Raw genomic sequence first — 26,275 nt, 5'->3', positions numbered from 1 at the left:
TCTATATTAGAGGGTTCCCTAATGAGAAAAGGAGGGTAGAAAGAATTTTTCTGATTAAAATAATAGTGTTCAATATATATATGGGTTGGCTAGAACGACTGTACAGGGGCACTGAACCTTGTGTGTACATGTGGGTTGTAAGTATCTGGCAAAGCAGGCAACCTAACACTCTCTTCAGTGGCCCTCTGGGCCTAGAGCTCTGGTCCTGGGTCTGGACACTTAACAGAGAATTTCATCACCTGATCCAATGGAAAGGTTAGATATATCCTGTAATGAGAATATGTCCACACCTGTCTCTACTGAACTTCTGATGCGGGCTACACAGCCAAAGCAAAAAGGTTGGGGCTTTTGTCTGTAAGAACAGGTTGAATGCCTAACTTTTGTGCCTGCTTGCTAATAAATATTCATATGTGTGGCAAAATGTGGTCTGAGTCTTGATTTTATTGTTGCAGACCACATGGTAGCATAACAACCTCTAATTATTGGAAGCTACCGATGTCTACCAAAAAGATGTGCACTGTCGGGAGCAGTGAGACTGGCTCAGTTCAGTTTGCAACAACTGTGGTGCATCAAATTTCCCAAATGAATACTGCTGGGACAGAACCTCAAAGCAGGAACATCACGCTGATCAAGCTGATGTACTAACTTGCCAGCCTGGACCCTCTAAGAGAAAGGCTGTTTCTCTTTAGTGGGAAAACCACAGGAAGCTACGAAGACAGTCTTGGGGTGTGGGTTTTGCTGGGAGCCTGCCAAAAATACCATCATTCTGTTTCTTGGCCCCTAGAATGCAATGATACCCAAGCTTTTTCGTTTTCTTTTTTTTTTTTTTTTTTTGCCTCCAATGATTTCCCCCAAAACACCTGGACTCAGTACTCTACACAAAATGATGTCAAACAGTATCTGTATTCAAAGGAATATATTAGAGGCAACTATCCTACTTGCTTAAGTAAATGCAAAACAAAAGCATTTGTACTTTCAAAACAGCACTTGTCTTGGATTCTTAACAGCTGTATGTCCCTACACTCCAAATGTTTTAAAAAATTTAAGCTAAAAATTTACCAAAATAGGAAAGTGAACTACGTTTGTCATAAACAGTTTTTTGAGGAAAACCTTGGAAACTTTCACCACCCACCCTGCATCGGTGGGGCACTAGACGTTGCACCAGCCCACACAATGTTCCTGATGGTACAGTCTGAAGACAACTCTCAGAAACACATTCCTCTTGGTATCAGGATTCCCCTTTAAAAAGACAAGTCCCCCAGGGGTAGTCAACCAACTGGTTCACCAAGGAGCTTAACCAATCTGTTCTTGAGCCTGCTAAAAATTTAAAGTAGCTGAGTAATATTCCATTGTACATATGTGCCACATCTTCTTTCTCCATTCATCTGTCGATGGACACTTAGGTTGCTTCCATGTCCTGGCTATTGTAAATTGAGCTGCAATGAACACTGTGGTACATGACTCTTTTTGAATTATGGTTTTCTCAGGGTATACGCCCAGTAGTGGGATTGCTGGGTCATATGGTAGCATGACCTGTGACCACCTAGAGGGGTGGGATAGGGAGGGTGGGAGGGAGGCTCAAGAGGGAGGGGATATGGGGATATGTGTATATATATAGCCGATTCACTTTGTTATACAGCAGAAACTAACACAACATTGTAAAGCAATTATACTCCAATAAAGATGTAAAAAATAATAATAAAAAAAATTTAAAAATCGAAAGTGGGATCTTCCTCCAACCCCAAATGAGTACACTGGAATTCTCTGAGTGTGAATTAATCCTACCACCTCATTGTCTGAGAGGTGTTTAATACGGTAGGTAAGTGAAGTGGGAGTTGGGAATCCTGGACTCTCATGCAATTTCTCTGAACCTAGTGATCTCTCTACCTGATAGACTGGTAAGCCCCCTTGCTAGCACCTTCATAGGAAGCTTGAAAGAGAGATTGGGAAAACACCCATCAAGTGATGCCAAAGGAAGGCAGAAATGCCGCAGCCAAGGCAGCTGATCCTCTCTGCTCGTGTTGCACTGGCCCACTCACGGTACAGCTCCAGCAAGAGGTGGCAAGATCAATGAGGCTAGAGACAGGCCTGTGGGCAGCAGCGTGGGGCAGGGACCAGAACAACCGCATGAACAGGCAGCAGCCTGCTGCTGTCACAGCAGCGCCACCCACACTCTCACGTCCTGGCCTCAAAGAGCAGAGAGAAACTCAGAATTCAGAGGGAGCACAGGCAAGAAGTCTTTACCCTAGGTTCATGTCAGCTCCTCTCAAGTTATAGGCCCAACACTGGCCACAGATTACCTGCACAGATCTTCAGGAAATAAGAGGATTCACCCCTGCCCAGAGCTCACACTCCTGGGAACATTAAATCTCATTTCATTGTGATTAATAATTAAACCCCTAGATTAACAGCTTGCTTGAAAAGGAAAGAAAAAGACAAAGAATCTAATAGCCTGCACATTTAATATTTGCTGACCTCTTGAGGCCCATGCCCCTTTTAAAAGAATTGCTCATCCTTTTGTATTCCCCTCCTTTTTTGTCAACTTCTAAAGATGGCAAGTTTTTTTATGGCTGTAAATTACAAAATGAGTGCATTTATAAAGCACAGGGGAATGGCACCGGATCTCTGCTTGTACAAAGGAGCGATCGAAAACATTTACAGAGTGCCGCGCCCGTGACACTCGGCATACCAGCTCTTGTTTAATCTTCATCGCCACCAAAAAAGAATTTTTAACTATTTTCTACCTGAGGAAACTGAAGCTCAGGAACTTCAAGAAACTTGTCATAGGTCACGTAGTTAGTAAGTGGCATCGTCTCAAAAGCCAGTGCTCATTTCTAGTGTACAAACCATGTCCAAGTGTCCTGTTATCTTTCTGCCAGCTTGTAGTCAAAGGCTGGTATACTTGGAGTTCCTGGTACTGGGGCTCTCACTTGTTCAGACCTGCAAGCCATTTGAAGCCTCTGCAATTCTTTAAAAAATTTTAAAACTTTTTCTTGCAAATGGCTCGTTCCCTTTATTCAACACACAGCTTCAAATTACTCTTGGCCTTTTCCAAAAAAATCAAACCCACTCTCAAAGGTCAAGAATTCACCACTGCTGAGGCTACTAAGAGGAAAATATTGTGAGATCTGAAGCAATTTCCCAAGAAGAACTTGTCAACTGTTTTGAGCTACCACAGCAGAACTGAAACAAGTACAATGCCCCCCCAACCGCACTCCGCCCCCAGGGGTCACTGAAACGGCCCATTTCTTGGAACTTGCAGTCCTTCTGCAGAGAGCATGCTATTGCGATGCAGGACTCATTTTTCAGGTATTAAGTGCCCACTGGAACATTCTCCATAATAAGAAGCAGTGAGTGATTAGGCAAAGAAAAGCAGATGTTGTGAAATAAAACTCTTACTCCTCCAGTAGGGCCAAGTGCTGCGTATGTGTTTTTGCTTTCTTACTTATGCATGTTATCCTACCAGGAAGTCACTGTGCTGTCAGTTATTACTATTATTTTTAAATCCACTTGCATTGTGACTGAAGTCAAGTTTGTCAGGTCAGACCGAACTAAGAGAAAATCTAGATATGGGTACAGTAGCAATCCCACGGACGGTTTCTAGTCAGGCTTTCTTCTTTAAGAAAGAGCAACGTGGAGCTCACGTTCCGTGCTCGGGATGTGTGAGGGGTTTTAATGCAACAGAGAAACATTGCCACTTCCTTCAATCCCACTTTTGTTATCATCTTCGTGAAAAAGTTGACATAAAAGGAAAGGGAAATGTGAAGTTCAACTGAGAACTAGGAAAAACCCAAGTTTTCTCTCCCGCATTTACAAACAACACAAAAATATACTTTTGCACAGATTTCTGTTCCAAGTTGGAGTGCTGATAAAGGTCTTAAACATATCCAAATGCTTCAGTAACTCGAGTCAACTGCCAAGACACCTAGGCTGTCTGGAGTTCTGACTGTGGGCCTTGTGACCATTCAACACACCCTTCAAAGTAGTCCTCATGGGGATGGGCAATCATCCCAGTGATGCTGCCGTTCCTTAAAACTCTGTTGGATGTACACTTACTTAGTGTCAAGATAGTTCTTCTAATTTACAAGATTTGCTATGTCTGTTCTCCCATTGACTGTTCACCTTTGGCACGCTTGCAGCCGTGTCAGGACCACAGAGCAGCTAGTTTCCCAGTTTTAGTCTGATAGTTATAAATTTAAGATATCTAACTTTGGTGTGTGCTTTAGCCAGCCCTTAGATACACCAGAAAACAGAAATACGTAGTTTTTTCTTCCTTGTTAAGAAAAAAAGTTTAATAAAACTTGTATGCTGGAAGAATTACTTAAAACCAGGGAAGGCCAGATACTTTAGAATTTATCACTATCACCACATAAGATGTTATATAAACAAGTTATAACAACAGTAACTTTGGGAATAGGATGTTCTCAAACAGTTCTTTCAATCTTCTATGGCAAGAAAGGCTGTAGTGATAAGTACTTTTAGAAATACCTGGACAGGATATTGGAAGACCTTTTAGAAAAAATAAAATGGACTTTTAAAAATCCTGCAGGAGAGCAACCAAAACCCTGCAAAAAGCTCACTGCCAGAATGTGTCCTTTCATAAAATGTTAAGTCATCTCTGATGAATCCCAAAGGCTCCTTATTTTAATATACTTTGGAAATGATTTTGCCACACAATAACAAATCATCGAAAGCATCAACTAAAGCAAATGAGATAGTAAAAGCTGGAAAGAGGCTCAGATGAACAAATATTCAGAGCACTGAAATGTAACATTCAGTAATAGCTACCACCTATGGCTTCATGATAAATCATGCCTCTGCACGAGTAGGCAAAGAGCGTCTGCTACCAAGCCTTAGACTCCTACCCGACTGAGTTCCTGGAGGGCACAGCCTATCTTCCCATTCTTCCTGTTGTGCTGTTCGTTTATTCATCTACAAAAACACTCATTAATTTTTCTCACCATTCAAAACATATTTAACCAGTTCCTACCTTTTGCTAGGAACTAATTATCCCTTCTAAGCTTAGGAACATTTCTTGGGTCAAGATGTTTAAATAAGTTGACGTGCTTGAGGTACATAATCGTGTATTATAATTTTCCTATCTTGTCCAGAAGGATATCATCAGAAACTTCTGAGAATGTCTTACTGACCTCTGTATCATCCAAAAATATATCATGAAACAGAAGCTCCAATGTTTGTTGAACTGCTATGACAACAGTCATTAAAATAAACAACGATACATATATTTACATGAGTTTAAGTACTCAATTTGAACAGTTATATATATATTATATGCAACCTGTGTATGTATAAGCATGTACATCCATAAAATGTTTCCCAATTCAAGCTGATGGCACCCTTATTTCAAAAAACCAGCGGTTACTACCATGTTCTTCCCTCCCTACCTTACAAAGGTACTAAACAGGAGGAGAGAAGAGGGAAGAAGACAAACGTATCACATAAATAAGAAGAAAAGAAGGAACATGAACAGATGACAGCTGGGGCTCTTTGCCCATCTGGAGTCAAATCAATGCACCACTAGAGAAAGGACAAATAACCCTTAGAACTCTGAGCCGCTTCGCTATCTCTCCCCTCCCCTACCTGGATGCTGCTTGGCCTAAAGAAACAAAGTAGCTGATCAAGAGACTACAACAATGTCAGAGTCAGGTAACAAAACCCAGTGGTACATCAGCCCAGGCATCTCCCTTTACTACAGTTGAGGAAAATGAGTCCCCAAAGAGAGAGGGCTACTTTCCCAAGCCACACAGAGAAGTCATGGTGGGGCTGTGGCTGGCTGCACCCACATCCCCCAGGGTCTTGTCTGGGAGAGTGTGGGGATGGTACCAAAGAAAAACTCAGAGCAAGGATGCCTTCCTAGGATCCACAGGCACATTTCAGGGACTTCACAAAGCCAATGAAATTGCCTGCAAAACTGTGTGGCTTCCATTTTTCAGGGGAGCAGGTTTACTGCTTTTATCAGTCTGAACGAGGTCCATGACTCAAAAAATTTAAGAACCACTATGTCAAGGGTTGGGCTTGGGGGAAAGGCTAAAAGTGAATGAGATTAATTCTAAACTAAAAGGAACTCAGATTTTCAATAACCTGAAGCCTATGCTTGGGCCAGGCAGCCTGTGGAACCACCTAAGGAGAACACAGCCCTAAATTTTCTAGTCTGGATGTTAGAGATCCTCTAAGGAAAAAAAAAAGTGTGTTAGGACAGGCGAGGCATGTCTTTGTGACCTCAGGTGACACAGAAAAGGAGTAAGCAGCACAAACTTTAACTACCGATTAGGTGGTCTCAGGTTAGAAGTAACTAGCAAGACTGAGTTCTCTGGAATCACAGAAAAGGTTTTGGCAGTAATAGTCATCATGAACCATGATGGAAGGTTTCTGCAGTCTTTCAAAGCCAAGGCAGACTTGACTTTCAATCGGGCCTTTCACTGTACCTGCTTGTGAACAGTGACCCCAGAAAGGGTGCCACACACCCCGGAAGACCTAATGAAATCACAGGGGTCTTTGTTTTCCTCTTATTTCTGATGTCAACATCAGTCCCAGGAGTGGGCAAAGGCCTTGGTACTTGGTCACAGGGAACTGGATACACGTCAGCCATTGCAATTTCCCTGGGAAACAGAAAATATTTTCCCCACTCTATGGATGAGGAAATTGAAGCAAAGGGAGAAACGTCCAAGGTTTTTCAAGGAGGTGAAGAGCCAAGAGCTCTGAGGTTAGGGCTTGTAGCTAAATACTCCACACTGGCTCTGGCTGGATATTCCATCTCCTTTTGGGAAGCGAGCAGTTGTGGAAGTTGTGGGAACTCTAGTTGCTAAGGACAAGATATGAGATAACAGTTTACACCACACAACTATCCATATGGAATCCATCGCACATTACAACAGGAGACTTGAGGCCTCACTAGGTAAATGAGAGAGAAAAAGGGAACCTGGGGGTTACGCATCATTTTCCAAATCAGAGATTTATGTCCCTTTTGGAAAGAAGAAGGAACACCTGGCTGCAGCCCAGTTTTGAGTAATATTTGCCACTGAGAAGCCGTATGCAGAAATTCCTGGCACAACTTTGGAGAGCTCTTCCGATGGGGCTCTGGCCGGTCCTTGTAAATGACTGAGATTTAAAACCCTATCAAATCAGAGAAGCAGAGAGTATGCTTGATGCAGCACCATAAATCCCTCTCTGCGAAGCTAATTTCAAACTTACAATAGCAATGTTCAGAGAGAAAAATTATCTGCACATACCCATAAAAGATAGGATTGTTTTTTTTTTTTTAAGCCAAGAAGGGTAGACATCAATGCCTAACAATGATCTGCGTGGCTGGAATACAGTCGATTACTTCCTTAAATATATTTTCTGATTTTTTCTGCAACGAAAATGCACTGCTTGGGGAATAAAGAATTAAATAAAAGTAAGTAAAGGAAATATAAAAGCTAGCAACTTCAAGTGTCAATAGACAGCCAGAGCTTATCTCATCCGACTGACTCATTTAACAAAAGAAAGGGAGGCGGCAGAGCGGGGAGCACCTTGCCTGTGGTCCCTCAGCTGGCCAGCAAGGGATGGAGAGCCAGGACCTGGAAATCCCCCGCCTGCCTTCCTGTCCTCTGCACCCTGCCCCCCCGCCCCCCAACGGGCTGCAGTTGCTGGATTCCTTAGGCTAGGAAACCCCTAAGCCTGATGCGAGGTGAGAAAGAGCCTCAAGTGCTAGACAAAGTACAGCCAGATTCCAGCTCAAGAAGAGCTGAAATGAAAATGGCACTCACCAAGAGGACAATGTGAAGGGAATGAGGTGTCCCAGGCTCTGTCACAACTGCTACACAGAACAACTTCATAAATGTGCCATGTTTTCTTGCCTCTGGCTGGCACACATGTGATCCCCCCACGCCTGGAATACCTTCCTCTTGTCCTCTCTCCCATGTATTTCTACAAATTCCTACTCATCCTTTAAGATTAACTTACAAGTCCCTTGCAAGACCTTCCCTGGTCTTCCCCATTTACAAAGCTAATTGGTACCAGGACACCTTAAGAAGAGGATACACCTTGACTGTAGAGCATATAACAATGTTAGGGAGATCAGCATTGGTTTATAGGTCTCCCTCACTCTTTTGATAGTATTCTTTGAAGGCAGTGGCTATTTTAATCACCTCCCTATCTCTGGTACACGGCAGGGACTCAAATGTCAGTTGAATAAACGTATGTCTAGCAGACATACGGTAAGAGTTTAACCTCTCCTTCCAAATCTACCATTTGTCTTTCTCTCCTCAACGGTGCATCTGCAGAACTTTTAGGTAATAGGTTGCTTTGGGATAGAGGTTTTTCTTTAAAGCAAGTTTAAATACTTGAGTTTAATTTTTGGCATTTCATGCTTCTCTTTTCTTAACAAAGAGAAAAGAAATGAGAGAAGAAAGGTAGGATTATATTAATATCAAAAGATAAATGGACAGGCTGACTATGACAAAGGCAAAAAGCAAGCACAGTTGACCATATGATGATACCAGCTGACACATATTCTACACCACCCTATCCCTCTCACTGCAAGACACACATACACAGGTGCACACAAAAAGCTAATAACAAGTCACTTTGGGAAGTTCAGTCATAACCTGTCAACAGGAGACCCCATCGAATAGTAAACACCAGAATGAGTATAATATTAGGGCTGCTAATGGCTAATTAAAATCTGAAGATCAGGTTTCTGGGCACATCTTGCTATATCTGTGCACTAGGCAGTCCCAGACGGTATAAAAACCAAGTTTGGGGCCTGCTTCTTCGTAATAGGCTGTTCCTGCAATATTGCCAAGGTTGTGACAGAATCGTGCGACAAGATCAAGAATCATCTGCCTGCAGTCTCCTCAGGCACAGCCCTGCTCCTGACTCTGCACATCTGAGAGAAGTCTCCAGTCAACTTCTGGGTCCCAGGAACAAGGCTACTGTTACATAAAACACCAGAAGGGGCCTAGTTTTACTCCTTCTAGGGAAAGAGAACCGTCACAATACTCAAAATACTGCTCCCCTCCCCCAAGACTGACTGGGAAGGGGTACAAGGGAACTTTCTGGCGTAATGGAAACATTCTATGTCTTGACTGAAATGTAGGTTACCTGGGCGTATGTGTTTGTCGGAATTATAGTATTGTCCCCTTAAGATTCACGCATTTCACTGTATGTAAATTTTGCCTAGAAAAAAAGAACCATGCACAATGATCAAACTCTACGTAATAGGTTTACTATCTGCAGTAGTATGGACTAGCAATTTTGGAACTACTTTCTGTGTATTCCAGGCTTGAGCAAGTTAAGTGAATATATGCAGGATACTGGGAGCCAGGTTTCTCACTGTTGGGGAAGGTAGTTACAAATATGGAAAGGGGGAAAGTTAACATTACCAAAGGGGATAAAATATATCATGTGCCTCCTGACATGAGGATACATCATCATTTCTTTGGTATTCCTGCCAAAAATTCATAACCTGAATCTAATCATAAGGAAACATTAGACAAATCCAAATTGAGGGAAATTCTACAAAATAACTGGCAAAATGTCAAAGTGGTGAAGTTAAGAAAGACAAAGAAAGGCTAAGGAACTTTTCCAGATTGAGGGAAGCCAAAGAGACATGACAACTAAATGCCCGATCCTGAACTGGATTCTGGTCTGGAGAAAAAACTTATGAAGAACATTACTGGTACAAATAACAACATCTGAAATATGGACCGTGTATTAGATAACAGTATTGTTACACAAACATTAAACTGCCTGAATTTGGTAAGTGCATTGTGCTTAGGTAAGATAAGAACCTTTTTCTTAGGAAACATATGTTGAAGTACTTAGCTACGAACAATCACCATGTCTCCAATTCACTCTCAGTTTCAACAAAAAGAGGAGAGGCAGGGAGGGAGAAGAGCACATACACACAAATGGGGAAAAATGTAAACACTTGGGGGATCTGGGTAAAGGAGTTCCTTGTACTATTCCTGCAACTTGTCTGTAAGTTTAAAATTATATCAAAATAGAAAGGTACCCCTCCAAATACCCTAACTTCCTCCCAATTACTTAGGTGAAAATCTAAAAACAACAAATTAACTCCATGTATTATAAGAAATTCTTTCAAGAATATCGGTTTCAAATCTGTACTTTTCCCTTTGGTAGCAATTCCACACAACTATTTGGCTCTGAATTCCTTTATGAAACCTAAAAAAGGACTCATATACCTTCCAATAGGGTTTTTTGAAATTCTAGTGACAGATACTATCATTTTGGAAAGTCTTACAAGGCAATAAATAGAAACTGGAATGAAAGCGACTCCTCACCACCCTCCTCCCTCCAGATTCTTCAATATTTTTTCTGGAAGATGGAACAATTCACCTGGCTGTATGCCAAGCTAAAATCAAATAGGATAAGGAACAATTTGCGTGTAGATGATTTAGCCTTCCCTGCCACAGAAGCAGAGAACTGTACTCTTCCCCACCTCAGGCCTTATAAAAAGTCTATATTTTACTGATATAAATAAGGTAATGAAGGCATTTTTACTCAGCATAGTTTATTCTACCTCCCCAATCTTTCTGTACTTGTGCTTAAATCAAGACACAAGCATGGCCTTAGTGCTAGGGGGAAAAAAAAGCAAAAATACTGAACACTACCAAAGGAAAAAATTACTTCATGGATGTCAAAGGAGAAATTTTTAAAAGTCATTTTTAGCCTCAAAGAATTTTTTTGAAACAATAACAACTATGATATGACTCAGTATAAAAAATATTATGCTAAGTATGAATTAAGAAAAATTCACATGCACAGAGATGAAAATGTAATTGGATTTGTCATTTCAAAGTATTAATGCTGGGTTTGCAGATAATAGAGAATGACATCCTCCTAAGCGAATAAATAAGTTAGCCAAGTAAGTAAATGCTGTGTTTCTACTGTAAGGAAATACATGCACCAATGAAGCAACCTTTTCAGCACAAAAGAAATTTAATACCCAGACCACATGAAAAGTGATCCCTATGGGAATAGCACAGCTGTTAAAATCCAAGTCAGTTTGTATTAAATCGTCCAGCATGTTTATGTAAAGCAGGACTCTCAGAATGACCACCAAGGGGAAATAATTTTGCTAACAAAAAAGTAATACCTATAATTAATTTAATGCTTACAATAAGTGTGAAAGAAAATGCAAAGCTATTCTCTTTCAAAGAATATAAGGGACCTCAGCTAGCTGGTATGCTTGTGATCCTTTTGTAAACAGTACCTCAAGGGCTAATTTAATTAGAAATAGAACAAGAAAAAATGAGTGTTTGCATTTCACTTAGAGAACCCAATTATCCTTATTTCATTGACTAACCAGATTTACATAAAGCCACAGAAAAACCTCTGGCACCGGTGCCAAACAATTTCAATATGAAAATTAATACTGCCAAGTTATTTTGAGACCAATTAGCTTAGCCATTCAAAGAAAAAAATGTGCTCCACTGAAGAGCACGTAATCCTAAAACCTGCATTTCTGAAGACAGAAGTGCACACAGACGTCCTTGAGGCCCTCACTTGAGAAGATAGAAGATGCCTTAAAGAACCTACAGAAAAAAGGAGCTCACGGATAACTACTAACAAACAGCTTTAAATCTCAACAGAGACACTTGGGATGCATAACGATAGAACAGGAGCTTACTTTACTTTTGAAGAAAAGGGAGAACGAGCTACTCTAAGTTTTTGAGCACCTAAAATTAACCAAATTTATCAACATTGTTTGTCAAATCTGAGTTTTTAACTTTTTTTTGGCCGTGCCGCACGGCATGTGGGATCTTAGTTTCCTGATCAGGGATCGAACCCGTGCCCCCTGCATTGGAAACTCGGAGTCTTAACCACTGGACCACCAGGGAAACCCCCTGAGTTAACTTTTTAGAGGGACTGACTGGTCAGGATTGTGCTTCTCATAAGACAAGACCCAGGTAAAGTTTTCAAAGAAAGCGTGTCATCTCAGAGTGGAGAGACTATCCCTAGAATTCAATCCCTTTCAGAGTGCCAGATGTAGGCTACACAGCAAAGTCCCAAATTATAACCGAGAGGCCAGAGTTTGGGATTAATGACCCCAACGCTATTTTGCATAACACTTGAACATGAAAGTCTTATCAAGAATCATGAGTTTTAAAAGCCCAGGTTAAATCACTGGGCATTAGAAGGCTTAAAGAGGTATCCAAAAGGAAATCAGCTATAACACACAGTGTACATGTGAAAATAACTCAGACTATCTCAAAGCCTATTAAAAAATGAGATGCCATCACTGTAGTTTTGAGATACATCAGCCGTTTCCCATTACAATGGAGGACATACCAGCTCTATTTTTAGAGCCTCTGGAAAGATCAAAGCTGAACAGGCCCTTTTATTGGCTCCCGATCCAGGGCCCTAATCTCTGTTTACTCCTTCTTTGTCATTATGTAGATCTCCGAAAGACACACCACCAGGACCGCCTGCTACCCCTCATCCCCGGAGTAACACTTAAAAATTGCTCTGGGATGGTCGGTACAAGCGAGGAGCTCTCTGGGGAGGAACAAAGACGAGTAAAGTTCAAATTCGAGTCCAAATTACCATCATGATTCAAGTACTAATACAGAACTATAGTAATCTAATTCAGTCTCTCTCTCTACACTATAAACCACACTTTCTCGGGCTGGTTTCTCGTGAGAATGAATACAGATAAAATGAAAACACAATCCTTTCTGGTTTGGCATTTTTAGGCCCTCCCCTCCTCCACAGAAAGCCCTCAGTTGGTTTCAGTGCCTCTGGCTAGTAAGGCTGAAGAGCTCATTTTAAACAAGTCCCATGAATGTAGAACGACTTACTTTGGAAGAACAAGCTGTACATTTGTCAAATGCCAGGCTGACAGGAAGGACATTATCAAACCGCGACAGAAATCCTCGTATCTAAAAACAAACACAACAAGGCACATCAAGCCCAGAATGACACACCTGTGAAGTACGTGTGTCGCTTCTGACAAGAAGTGGGAAACAATTAATAGGGTGCTCCTGGTACAGATTCACAAAAATGAAGTTCAATGTAGATATTTTCCCTCGTACTATATAATCAGTTTGAGGAAGAACTATATGAGGTCCTTTATTCCATTAAGAACTGGTCTACAAGCTTTGCACATATTTGAGACCTAAACACAAACTGACTCCAAAATATAAAAAGAAAGCTGTAAAATCTCAAGTATTGTTTTCATAAATGTCTTCAAATATATAACCAGTCAACTAGTTTATTACTGACAATTCTCATGTATGTTACAGTGAATATAGGACAAGTGTGCATTTTTAGGATGTGGTATTGGAGTGCGGCCTCAGTAAGAAGGGCTGGGGACTACAGAAGGCAGAAATGGTCCTAAATATAGATCCGGTTACTTGCCCGAGTTGGAACAGATAGGGATAAAATGGAGCGCATTACCAAGTTTATGGGGAAACAGCGCCACCTTGAGCACCTCAGTTATAATTTCTGAATTACAACTCATTTCCATTTACGGGGTGTCAGTTATAACCAGGTTTCGCAAACTATAATTTAAGTAATCCAGACACTACACTTCCAGAACTACACTGACACCAAAAGGGGACTTTCAACTGTTACATATATCATTTAAACATTATTACTAAAAATATGTATGGTGAAATCTCTGAAGTCTCCATAGGACTCAACATTTACAATAAGCCAAACACCACCAATCTTCTCTTGAGTTAATTTATTTGGTCTTGACAACTACCCCACTGATGAAACTCCAGCTGGGAAGGGTGAAGCATCTTGGCTCAGGTAAACAAAAAGTGACAACGCTAAGATTCAGAAGCGGGCCCCTGCTCCCAAACCTGGCCAGGCCCTGGCCGGGGCTCCCTCTCTCCTTCCTTTCCCTTCCCTCCCTCTCAGGACGGCACAGCTTTCGTCTTCAATGTGAGGGCTCACCACTCATTTAACAGCCTCACTTGAGTACAGCAAAAGAACCCCCCCCCCCGCTCTCCCCCCAGTCCTTGTTGCCTTTAGCCACCCTACCAACACTCCCCCAAAACAAAACCAAGGAAACCTGGCGGACTCTTTAAAGAGACAGGCTTCTGAGTGTGGGCGACTCCACCTTTAAGCCCACACTGCAACTAGTCTAGTTACATTTGCATACTTATTGCTGGAAGATCTAACCTTAAAGGAAATGCCTATAGCAATCTTTTAAACGTCGTTATCTATATGTTATGAGATTTCAATGTAATCCAAGATCAAGAGAGTGTTTGGTAGTAATGATAAGCTAGGTAGCTGGGATAAGTTAGCTGGCCTCACGGTGAACCTTTGAAAATGTGACAATCTTTAGTTCTCTGTATCTCAGGAAGGTGGTGACCATTTCCTAATACAGTGCTTGAGGCACAAGCAGGGTCCTAAGTTTGCTCTCCAGGTCACCAAAACAAGAGATGGCAGACCAGCAGAAAAGACTATAACAGCAGGTCACAAATGGGTATGTTGAGATCCTCATGAGATCTGGAAGTTACAGGCCCAAAGAATTCTCATAGTGAGTCTCCTTCTATCTCAATGGCTTTAATATTAAATTTACCTAGAAAAATATTTATCATATGTAGCATATTTTCCATGAAAATGTTCACTGATATGGCCTACAGGTTAAGGTCTCCATATAGGTTTCATGAAAAGGTCTCCTGATTCTCTTTTCTCTCATACAGGTAATAAACTTTGTGTTGTGCAAAGAAATACTGGTATTTTTCTCTGCTAAACTGTTCCACGATTGGAGGTGCGGAGTTAAAGGCAAAGGGAAGGGAGACAGTAGGCCCAGTTAGGAGCGGAAAGGAAGGGAGAAAAGGGAGAGGAAGGAAGGAAGGAAAGAGAAAATATAAACCAAAAACACAGGTGGTGAGCAACAGAAAGGAGCCGAAGTGAATGGGGTGGCCAAGCAGGGGCACCCACACCATTGTTTAGCACCCCAGACAGCTCTTTACCAGGAAACTGACTCATTTTCCCAGGAAATGAAGTAGAATAACATCTGTGTGTGAGGCCTTTCAAATTCCCCAAGTTGGTCTCAGAAGGTTCAGAACTCCACCAAACTAATTCCAGTTTTAGGAAATTCAAAAGAGGAAGGCCTGTTTTCACACCAACTGCGACAGACTCCTAACGGGCACCTCCACAGGTGAGCTCTCTCCCTCCCACTGAATCCAACGCTCTGCTATGGATTAATTTTCCTAAGACACAGCTCTGAGGTGTGTCACTTTTTATCAGCTTCCTAGAGCTGACCAAAAAAGCAGAGAATTCCTCATGCTGGCACTCAAGGTCCCCCCTAATCTGGGCCCATTTTGCCTTTCTGATCTTTTCACAGGCTTCATACAACTACTAAGCTCAAGTACAACGTCCCTCTCAAAGACATTACTGCGTTGCTGACCTTGTCTCACGCCGAATTCTGTGACTCAGAGCTCTTCCTTTGGGAACCAGCTATATAACCAAATCTACATCTTCCATAACAGTCACTCAAGCTCAAACGCACCTCTTTCATAAATACTCAATCCACCCGCCACTTGACTTAGAGATAACGCCTTCATTACGTGAAATCCTTCTTTTTGGTATTTATCACCAAAATAACTTATGTAATAGTTATTTCTTTAAAAAATAACAGGTTTACTGAGAAAAAATTTACTGAGAAAAATTACTTTAGCGTATACAATTCAGTGGCTTTTAGTATATTCATGGAATTTTGTAAACATCACCAATACCTAATTTCAGAACATTTTCAGCACCCCCAAAAGAAACTCAGAACCCCTAAGAAATTAGTCCCCATTTTCCACTTTTCCCAAATGCTGGCAACTACTAATCTACTTTCTATTTCTATTGATTTGCCTAATTTGCCTATTTACTACAAATAGAATCATATATGACTGGCTTCACTTACTATATTGTATCATGTGTATTTCATTCCTTTTTATTGCTAAATACTATTCAATTACATGGATATACCATATTTTGTTTATTCACAAGTTGAATAACCTTTGGGTATATATATATATATAGAATGGCATTAATGGATCTCATGGTAACTATATGTTTAACATTTTGAAGACCAAAGTGACTGCACCATATTACTTTCCTGCCAGCAACATACGAGGGTTCCAATTTCTCCACCTTCTTGTCTCTTTGAGGTAGCCATCCTAATGAATATGAAGTGGTAGCTCACTGTGGTTTTGATTTGCATTTCTCTAATGACTAAGTGTTGAGCATTTTTTCATGTGCTTCTTGACCATTCATATTATCTTTCTTCAGAGAAATGTAGATTCAAATTCTTGGCCAAATTTTAAATTGGGTTTTCTTTATATTGTTGAATGTTAAGAGTTCTTTATATATTCTGGATATGAGTTTCTTTCAGATATGATTTTGCAAATATTTTCTCCCATTCTGTGCGGTGTCTTTTCACTTTCTTGATGGGTGTCCTTTGAAGCACAGAACTTTACTTTCTTGATGTCCTATTTATTTTTCCTTTGGTTGCTTGGCCTTTTGGTATCATAGATAACAAACCAATTCTCACCCAAGGTTAAGAAGAGTTAGTATGTTTTCTTATTTAATAGTTTTAGCTCTTACATTTAGGTCTGCAATCCATTTTGAGGTGTTTTTTTATATGGTGTGACATAAGGGTCCAAATTCACTGTTTTGTATGTGGAAATCCAGTTGTTCCAATACTTTCTTGAAAAGGCTCTTCTCCCCCCGTTTAATTGGCAAGAAATGACCATAAATGTCAGGGTTCATTTCTGGACTCTCAATTCTATTCTGTTGATCTATATGTCTACCTTTATGACAGTACTACACTGTCTTGATTATAGTAGCTTTGTAGTAAGTTTGGAAACTGGGAAGTATGAGTCTTCTAACTTTGTTCTTCTTTTTCAAGATTATTTTAACTATTCTGGGTCCTTTGCCTTGCCAAATGAGTTTTAGAATCAGCTTGTGTAATATAATTACTTAAAAAATTACTTTTTAATCTCTCTTGCTTTTAGAGGGCAAGATATAGGTTGAACTATTTGCATCTGTCCATAGCACAGTGATTTGCTCATAACAAATACTAATTATTAATTATGAAATGAGTGGATGAGAAAAACACAAACATCCCAAAGCCAACCAAATTATTCATACCTGAAGTATTCAGAGGAAACACATCCCAAATAAACCACAAGAAAAACTCCATCTTACCACCATTCACATCTTCCAGGCAATATGAAGTCCTTCCCCATCAACAACTCTTTAAATCCCCTGTATTACAAATGCACTGAGCTTCCACAATATGCTGTGTTCCCTAAAATCTTACAAGAAATGCATAAAATTTAAAGAGCAGAAGTTGCTACTTAAAATTTTAGCACCTTCCTTAGACATGCATAGAAATCCCAGAGCAAATCTAAAATCCAGGCACCTGATGCAAAATCCTAATAAATATATTCTACCTATTTAGAGAGGCCAGGCACCAATTCACAATCAAAGAAGTTATAAGGATTTGTCCCTTGCTTGGGTGGAGAAAAATTCACCAACATCCTCCTACTTAGAAGTGTGCAAAGTATATGAAACAATATGCTCATCTGGTATTTTTCGATGCCTGCCTGATCAGAAGAATCCCCTGGAACTTGACTGAAAAGATCTGAAGTAAGGCCAGAGCATGTGCATGTTTAACAAGAGCCCAGGTGATTCAGAGCCTTTGGAAGAAGATGCTCTCAGTTACCAACCTCATTTACCCCTTCCCGTGGTTTAATCTATACCCTCAGCATCACCTGTTGTATGTCAGAAAGCAGATGGAAGCAGTTAGCAAGCCTCTGCCTCCTTTCCACGTTTTTTATGCATAGTACCACCACACCCAGCTAATTCAGCCACATCTAAATTAACATCTAAATGACGAGATTTTATAAAGTGATTTCTCCATCCACTCTAAGGCCTCTTGACACGGCTCAAGGTACAGTCTTCCAACTTTGGGGATTACACACAGCTTACTCTAAACCCTTATTTGATTATAATATTTGCTGTCAATCTTTCCTTAAAGGAGGGTAAGTATTAAACAGCTCTTTTTAAAAATTTTAATTCGACCTATTATAAAAGTAATAAGCATGACAGAAAACAAAAGAGCAAAAAAATAACCCGTACTCCCATAGCATATTTACTCCTGTCTTCCTATTTTTTAAAATATATTTAAATACTTAACTTCCTTTTAAACAGCCTCCCGAATACTATTGGCTTCTCAATCTCTCCCCTCCCTAGAGGGGGAAAAACTGCCAATTCCACAAACACACGAACACACACACATGCGCCTCTACTAGAGGGGCCAAACTTTGCCTGCCTCGCTGCATATTTTATTTTCTAAATTACATTGATGAAGGTTTTTTTTCCTCTTAATGCTGAAAAGAATAAAGAAGATATTAAAATGGCCTGTATGAAAATCCAGTCAGTGGTTGCCTGGGTCTGAGGGTGGGGATATTACCATAGAAAAGGCACAAAGTCAGTTTTGGGGATGGATGGAAAAGCTCTGGACCTCATTTGCGGTGGTGGTGGTCATATGCAAGTGTACACACTCGTCTAAACTCATTAAAATGCACGTTTAAACGGGTACATTTGATTGTACATAAGTTATGCCTCAAAAAAGGTGACTAAAAAAGGTTCATAACCTCCTTAACATTTTCCAAACAATACAGAAAGGTACAAAATGAAAGCATAAAGTCCCTATTGCCCCCAATCCCTCTGCCTCAAAAAAAACAAAAAAAACCACCAAAAAAAGCCCCCCCAGCATCAGTTTCCAATGTAGCCTTCCAGGGAAAGAAAGAGTGTTCTAGGAACAGACCAGCTCTACAACACGCGTCTCTTCGCTACCCCCTGAATATTTAAAAACCCCACCTGGGAAGCTGGGAGAAGTACAATTACCTGCGGTTTCCTGGCTCCCTTCCCTCTCTTCACCCCCAGGCCCCACAAAGGGCAGAAGGAGCTTGAGTTGAACCCCCGTCTTCAAACACCAGCGAGGCGCACGGTTGTACTTGCGCTTGGCTAACAAGGCCTCACGCCCCCTCAACCGGAAGGAGCAAAGATGAGCGCAGAGATGACGCACAAAGCCTCAGAGCCAGGCCTATATAGGCTCCCGGCCTCCCTCCCCCCTCGGGGCGGTTCCCAGGAGGACAGTGGGCGGTCCCGGCCGGATTCATTACGCGCACCTGTGCGCATCTAACTATCGTCCAAAGGTTGGAAGGCAGGAACACCTGTTTGGGGGTGTGTCCTAGGGATTAGGAGTCCAGGGCCCTTTTGGAAAGAGAACTAGGGCCGGTGGGAGCACAAAACTCCAAAGCCATCACCAACGAGCAGGATTTGGTCCGTGTTAACTTGACGAGTCACGTGCTTTGTCCCATAGGATGCCATCAAGAAACCATCTTTATAGAATGAAGTCGTTGTTCTCAAACACCTAACGTCCCTGGAGGTTGTCATTCAGTGGATCTGGAACAGGGCTGGGAAATGTGTATTCTGGAACGACTCCCGAGGTGATTCTGATGCACCATCCCTGGATTAGGCTGTCTTCCACTTAAAGGCTCAAGGACTCCAATTCTATGCCCAGATCCTCTGTTATCTCCTCCGGTCCATTCTCTGTACAGCAGCCAAACCTGATCACGTCACCGCTCCGCTTATGACTTTTCAACGGCTCTCCGCTGCCCCTGGGTTTAAGATGGCCTGTGAGGCCCTGCCTCTCCTCCTCTTCCCCTGTGCTCTCCCAATTCTCTACGTTACAGGGACACTGGTCGCCTTTCAGATTCTCAAACTCACCCATCTTCTCTGCCTCTCCTGTGCCTCCCCTAAAGTGCTAACCCCACTCCCTTCTCCCTCCATAGAAACAACTGCTCCCTCCTACCCCTGGAAGCCTTGCAGGAGGGCATGTCCTGACATCCTGTGGAAATGGTGGCCTAGGGGACTGAGCAGAGGAGCGACATCTGCTACGTGCCATCCCTGTGTCTGGCCCTCTGGAGTGTTTTCACATACTCATCTCATGTTGCCCTCACTACCATCCTGGGACTTTCCCCTGTATTCTAGATAAAGAAATTGAGGCTCAGGGAAGTGGCTTGGCTCGACCAAGATTCTACAACTACCAAGTGGTAAAGCCAGGGATCTGAGTTCTGTTCCTTCTCTCCCAAGTCTAGGGGAAAATCAAGGAGAAGGTAAAAAGAACGGAAGAAAGAAAGAGAAGACCAGAGGAATTAGAAAACAAATAAACACCCCCTCAAAACCAAAAACTCAATATCAAGATGGCTGCCATCAGGGTCTGAGTGGATTAAATTATCTTCAGTCATTTATGCCCAGTCAGCTACAAAATAAATAGATCAGGAATAGAAAGGGGTCTCTTCCATTCTGGGCAGCCCCTCATGGTGTTTACACCTAAGCTGAGTGAAAGCGGCTTGAGCCCCAAGCCCACCTTGAGGTGGGAGATAGATGGGCTCCAGGTTATACATTTACAACTGGCCTTCTGTTAACATTTCATGGGGCAGGAAAAAATGGGCTTAAGGCCGGACACTTACAACTCGCCTCCTGTTTGCATTTCCTGAGACAGGAGATAGGTGGGCTTCAGGTTAGACATTTAAAATCAGCCTCCTGTTTGCTCTCCGAAATGGAAGCAATGACAGAGACAGGGTAAAAAGCCAAGTTTTGTCTCTTGTGGATGCCTTAAGATAACAGTCATGGCAAAAACGAAGAGGGGCAAAACCTCGTTTGAGTAAAGGATCAAGGGATCTCCACTTCGCCCCTCCTTGGGGCAAGGGAGACACTACACGTGTGTAGAAAGGCTCCTTGGGGGTCAAAAGTCAGGGGACAACTCCATGCCACGGTGACTCTTGCTTCTCCCAGATGCCTTCACGTCGGGGTCCATCTTGACTGTGGGGTGAGTGTGCACCTCAGGGGAGGGTCCTGAGACAAATTAGCCAGGGGGGGACAAAGCAAGATGATTGGCCAGAAGGGAGACAAAAACCTGGAAAACTGCCCCCTCATAAAGGATTTAAACTTCCTAAAGGCGTTACTCTCTCTCTGTTCTCCCATGCGTCTTTCCGCAAGTACTTTGCTTTTCCAAGAAACTTTCTACTTTTCTCTTTACTTTCTGCCTCCTTGCCTGAATTCTTTCTTGACAAGGCAGGCTAGAATTGTGGGTTTAGGCCCTAGCCGCTGGCCTCTGTGGTCTAGCAGTTAGGACTCCCGGTCCGGGGACTAAGATCTTGCTTCCAGCTACTGCTCACTGCTGCTCGCTGCAAGTTGCCGCTTACTGCTGCGTGCGTCCAAAATCAACCTCCCCTGGATGGGAAGTGAAAAGCCAATGCCCAGAAATAAACAGCCATTCTGAGAAGGCACAGTTGCAGCCACAGCAGAAACCTGCTGCTTTGACTTCACACCCGTTTCCAGCAGGCCTGGCGGTATTTCTAGAGCTTGGAGTTTGCATAAATAAGAGCTAACTCCAAACTCCGCATTGCTCTTGGATGTTGCAGAGAGTCTTAACCAAATTCAACGCCAAAATAAAGTTTAGCAAATGCAAAACCTCAGGCGCACCACAGAGGTCTTTGTTTCAGACAACAGCTTCAGCTACCACCACTAACCCACCTCTCACTGTCAAACAGGGGCCACCAAGGGGCAGAAGAAGCAAGCTGGAAATGAGCCAGCGCCATCCTTAGAAAAATAGCGCAGGATGGAACTAATCCTTCCAACCCTTCCCTGCACACTCACTGCTTCCAGAGTTTTACGAGATTCCTTGTAACTCCCTTTTTAGGAGGCTAGATAGGCGCCCACTTTACCATTTTAATTAAAAGTGAAAGAGAAAGATAAAAACAACATTTACAAATGTCCCTTATGTGGCCAGAACTGTGCTAATGTAATTTAATCTATAATGTAATTTAATCTGTACATGAATCCCAGTTGTTTAGTATATTATTATGCCCGTTTTAGTAATTTAAAATATGAAGTTCAGAAAGGATCAGTAACCTGCCCAAGGTCACACAGTGACAAGTGGCAAGAACCGCCTTGAACTCTTTTGTCAAATGGATGAAAATGAAATTAAGAGGCAAAGCTGGGATTCTAATCGGATCTGTATGATCCAGAGCCTTCTGGTTCCCTCCCACGTGAGCCTCCCAAACAGGACAGCCCCATCGGGTGAGCAAAACTCTGGGGCACAAGTGACGTCCTTCAACTGATAAAATTACGCCCAAGTCCTCTTGGGCCAAGAGATGCTACCTGAGACGCTCTGGAACTCTGGCACTGTGTGTAATTTATCCCCCACTTTGTGTGCCAGGAGTGGGGAATGCCCCTCTCTTCTTCTAGGGCCTTGCACGCAGGGAAGCCCAGACCTTGTCGGATCTTGTACCCAAATCCCTCCTGTATTCAGGGGCCTCCCCATTGGAATGAGACTTCACCACATCTGAGTGGCTTGGGGTACATCCACCACCTTAGAAACTCCAAAGGCAAGTGGAACCAAACGCTTGTGCTGCGTGCCGGTCACCGAACTTCTCTGAACCTAATGGCGCTTTGGCACGGCGTCAGCGTTTGGGGATCACCTGCTGCAGGGATGACTGGAGGGAGAGGGAAGGGAGGACGAACAGGTCACAAACCACAGTAGCTGAAATGGTGAAACAGCAGACGTTTGGACTGTCTGTTCTTCCTGCCCTTTCCATTGCCATCAATTCGAGGGGTACAGAATCAGAGGGGGAAGGAGATTCCTTTTCTCGGGCTACATCTCAGGAAATACGCTCTTGGTGCTTATCTTCTTACCCTCCTTCCTCAGCAGTCAATCCGTCCACACCCCTAGAGGCACACTGAGGTCAGCATTTCAGAGCACGGTAAAGAGACCTTATTGAAAGCCAACGGCCTGAGGATTTGTGGGGCACAGCCTGTGCAGACAGGCCAAATCAAGAGCAGGCCGAGGCTTGGCTAGAGACCACAACTCTAGCTCGGCTTTTGTCTCACTGGGAGATTTCCCAGGCTGGTCCCTGCCCAGGTTCTGTCCTAGTTTGGGCTTTGTTCTACTCTTCTGAAAGTAACTAAAACGAAGAACTTGAAAGCCCAAGAGAACTATGGGGTTGGCAAGTCCAAACCCCTAGGAGGGGCATACCCATCCAGGGTCTTCATTCAGTAGTACTTGAGGACCAAGAGTCCATTTGCCCAAAGAGAAAAAACGTGAACTGCCTGGTCCATGTTGGTATCAAAGCAGGACTGTTATATTCATGACCATGGTTTTCAGACAACTACTGAATTGCCACGATGCTTTTCGTTCTCTGAGGGATGTCCAGTCAAATGATCAGCAGCTGCATCGGCTGTTAATTTCTGTCACATTTCTGACTCACCAGCCTGCACACCAACTTCCTGGAGACATCAGGAGTGGCCTCGACACTTGATAACTCCTGAACCGTGCCTCCCGCCAAAGAACCAGCAAAAGGGGTCTGGCCTCACAGAACAGTCACCACCCCAGGAGCCAGGAAAAGACAACCCCGCCACCTTTTTTTTTTTTTTTTTTTTTAAATAAAAGATCCCACTTGCTGGGAAGCAGAGGGAATAACAGTATGCGCTAAGATCTACAGTGAAAAAGTTCTCTCTAGCAAAGAAGCCAGACTCCAAAGACCATGTATTATATTATTTCATTTACAGAAAGTTCAAAATTAGACAAAAGTCTCCCAAGGTGTTTGGAGCCAAGAGCTGCGTGTCTCTGTGTGGGAAGGAGGCAGTGATAATTGAGGAAGCATGGGGGGATGTCAGGGAACTTGATAACACTTCATTTTGACCTGCGTGCTGGGTACATGAGTGGTGTTCATTTTGTGAGAATCCAAGTTGTATACTTAATGATTTGTGTGATTGTGTATATTTTATACATAGATAAAAATGACAAATTAAAAAACATTCCCTTCATAGGCAGAAAGTGGCTTATACTCATTGCTGCCTGCTTGCAGAATCCCATCCACACACAGTGGGCCAGAGACTTTTTAAAAAGAACAAACCCATAAGCCTATTTTCTCACCTTCAAATGGTTTTTTCACGGTTTTCAAATGCAATAAGAGGTTGTTTCAGGCTGAATATCACTGAATTTCAGGGACTAATCAAGCCTTTTTCTGCACTTGACCAATCTCTGGATAAGCCAAATTCGGCCTGTGGTCCCACGGAGAGATGGACTAAGTAATCCTCAGGCCTCCCAGGTCTGACACGGGGGAGAGCTGAGACGCAGAGAGCATGGGCGAAGTTAAGCAACTTTCCCCAGATTACACAATGAGTCGCTGGTGGGGGGCCTTGTGATTCTCGGTCCAAGGACTATCACTTTTCTACTACATCTCATTCCACAAGGGCCAATTAATAAACACTCTCCTTTGGGGAACGGAGAAAAAATGAGCCCGGGGAACGTCACTGGCTATTCTCTGTATACAAAGCACACAAAGGGGTTTACCGAGTTCCTCTCCAACAGGAAGTCATTTGTCTCAAGAGAGCCAGGAAAAGGAGGGGGTAAGTGCTGAGTCTGCATTGCAACACAGCCAGTGTTTTTGTGGAAACGGTGGTCCCCTAATCAAAACACAGTTGCATAAATGGACTCACTCCACTTCAAAAAGAAAAAAAAAAGAAGAAATTTAAAGCCTTATAAAATAGGGACCACACAACCCTGACTAATTTTTTTTTTTTAACATCTTACCCTGACTAATTTTAAAGCTCTTTCTCCACTGTCTTTTTTAGAAAGTAGCTAAAAATAAAGGCTTGAAACTTGAAATAATGTAAGCAAGTAATCTCACACACACACACACACACACACACACACACACACACACGCACTGGGCTTTTCCCATATATGGCTGCATTATTCTTCAGACTTTGAAAAGGCCAAATGAAGAGATGGCCAACAACCAAAATAATCCTTCAGACATTTGAAAACTAGGAGAAAGAACTAGAAGAGTGGGTGAATGACAAACAATTGCAAGCCTCCATGGGGGTAAATAACACTGAGAGGGATTAGTTGCCATAGTACTGTAAAAACATGGGCACATGCATTTTGACACCGGACCCCTTCTATAAAGAAACTGTTCTGCCCTCTGGCCTCAGCACTGAGAAAACTACAACTGCGGTAATTTAACATAAAGGACTTCAAGAAGGAAACCAGTGCAGGGGCACGACTGGAAATTTAATTAAGGCCCTTCTCAGCATGAAATCTGTAAAGGAGATGAGGGCACATCTCAAGGTCAGAAGAACGGAAGGAGACATGTGAAAAGGGATGAGGGTGAGGATTCAGATGAGCACGTCCACAGCAGAGGTTGGCTCTGGAGGACAGCTTCCTCATGGGGATGAGGGGGGCTTATTACAGGGCCTAGTGGGTCCTACTTGAAGTGTTTCTGCAGAAAAGATTAACCCATTCATGTCAAATAAATGCCATCTTGAGTGCGGCAGGCTGGAAAAGTCACATTTGCATGGTGATGTGTGCTTTACCAAGCCTCGTCACAGACAATCCTGCACACAAGGTAAAGCACCTGCTTTTACTGATACAGAAACTGAGGCCCAGGGAGGTAAGTGACCTAACACAAATCCATGACAGGTGATGTAGGGCAAGTGGCCCAGAGCAGCGATTGGAAGCAAACTCTCCCAAAATGCAGGCCGGGGCTATTTCCACTCACAAAACCTCAGACGCAGCCCTGGTCAGAGTGCCGAGTTTAGGTATGGATTTCGGCATACCTCTGTGACCGTGCACAAGTAATTTCCCCTCTTCTGATTCAGACCCTCAACCAGAAAATGACAGGGCAGGTGTGCGTAGGCAGCGAGAGAGACGAACGCGACCTGCGTGAGTTACCCCGCTCTCTGCACGCGTCGGTGAGTCTGTCCTCACAAGCCCCCAGATGGGACAGTCGGGTGCTCTCACTGCTCCCCTAACTAGACAGCCTTCCTGCTACAGACTGAGATACACACACGGAACCCAGAGAAATGGTTTCCGAAAAGTAAGACCAGAAAACCTCCAAAAGCATAGTGACGAAAACTGGTGAAGAGGCAACACGAATTTAACATTTTCATCCCACTGCTTTTTTTCTCTCTCGCTCTCTATGGGTGGACCTTCCCTATGATGCCTCAGATTCTTTTTTCTGAAAAGACACCCCACTGTCTGGTGACACTGTGCACTTCCAATGGCTTTCCCATGTATGCCCAGAAAGCCTTCTGTTATTTGGCTTCTACTATTTATTATTTCTTAATTATTATTAAGGAGTCAGTAATAATAAACAACAGCAACAAAACTAGCAGCACCATTTACTGAGGGCTGTGACGTACCAGGCACTGTCGC

General features: G+C 42.7%; 1 protein-coding gene across 6 annotated transcripts in view; it reads right to left on the bottom strand.

Annotated features, from left to right (window-relative positions):
- The window catches only part of ATG7 (autophagy related 7), a 237,019-nt gene that overhangs the window by 142,710 nt on the left and 68,034 nt on the right, over nucleotides 1-26,275 (bottom strand). For 4 of the 6 annotated variants that reach the window (XR_012323919.1, XR_012323920.1, XM_019944530.3 and 1 more), the window contains exon 17: nucleotides 12,828-12,908. The exons of 1 other annotated variant lie outside the window; for it this stretch is intronic. Coding sequence is in view for 3 of the 5 variants with exons in the window: in XM_019944530.3 (XP_019800089.1) it covers nucleotides 12,828-12,908 (81 nt within the window). In the remaining 2 variants the exon portion in view is untranslated. Of the gene's footprint in view, nucleotides 1-9,129; nucleotides 9,181-12,827; nucleotides 12,909-26,275 lie in introns of those variants that run through there. One more of the 6 variants, XM_033865435.2, reaches the window with a different exon arrangement.

Source organism: Tursiops truncatus, chromosome 10, assembly GCF_011762595.2.
Source record: "Tursiops truncatus isolate mTurTru1 chromosome 10, mTurTru1.mat.Y, whole genome shotgun sequence".
Taxonomy (NCBI): Eukaryota; Metazoa; Chordata; class Mammalia; order Artiodactyla; family Delphinidae; genus Tursiops; species Tursiops truncatus.
Note: the sequence above shows the minus strand (reverse complement) of the source record. Positions and strands in the feature narration are given on the sequence as shown.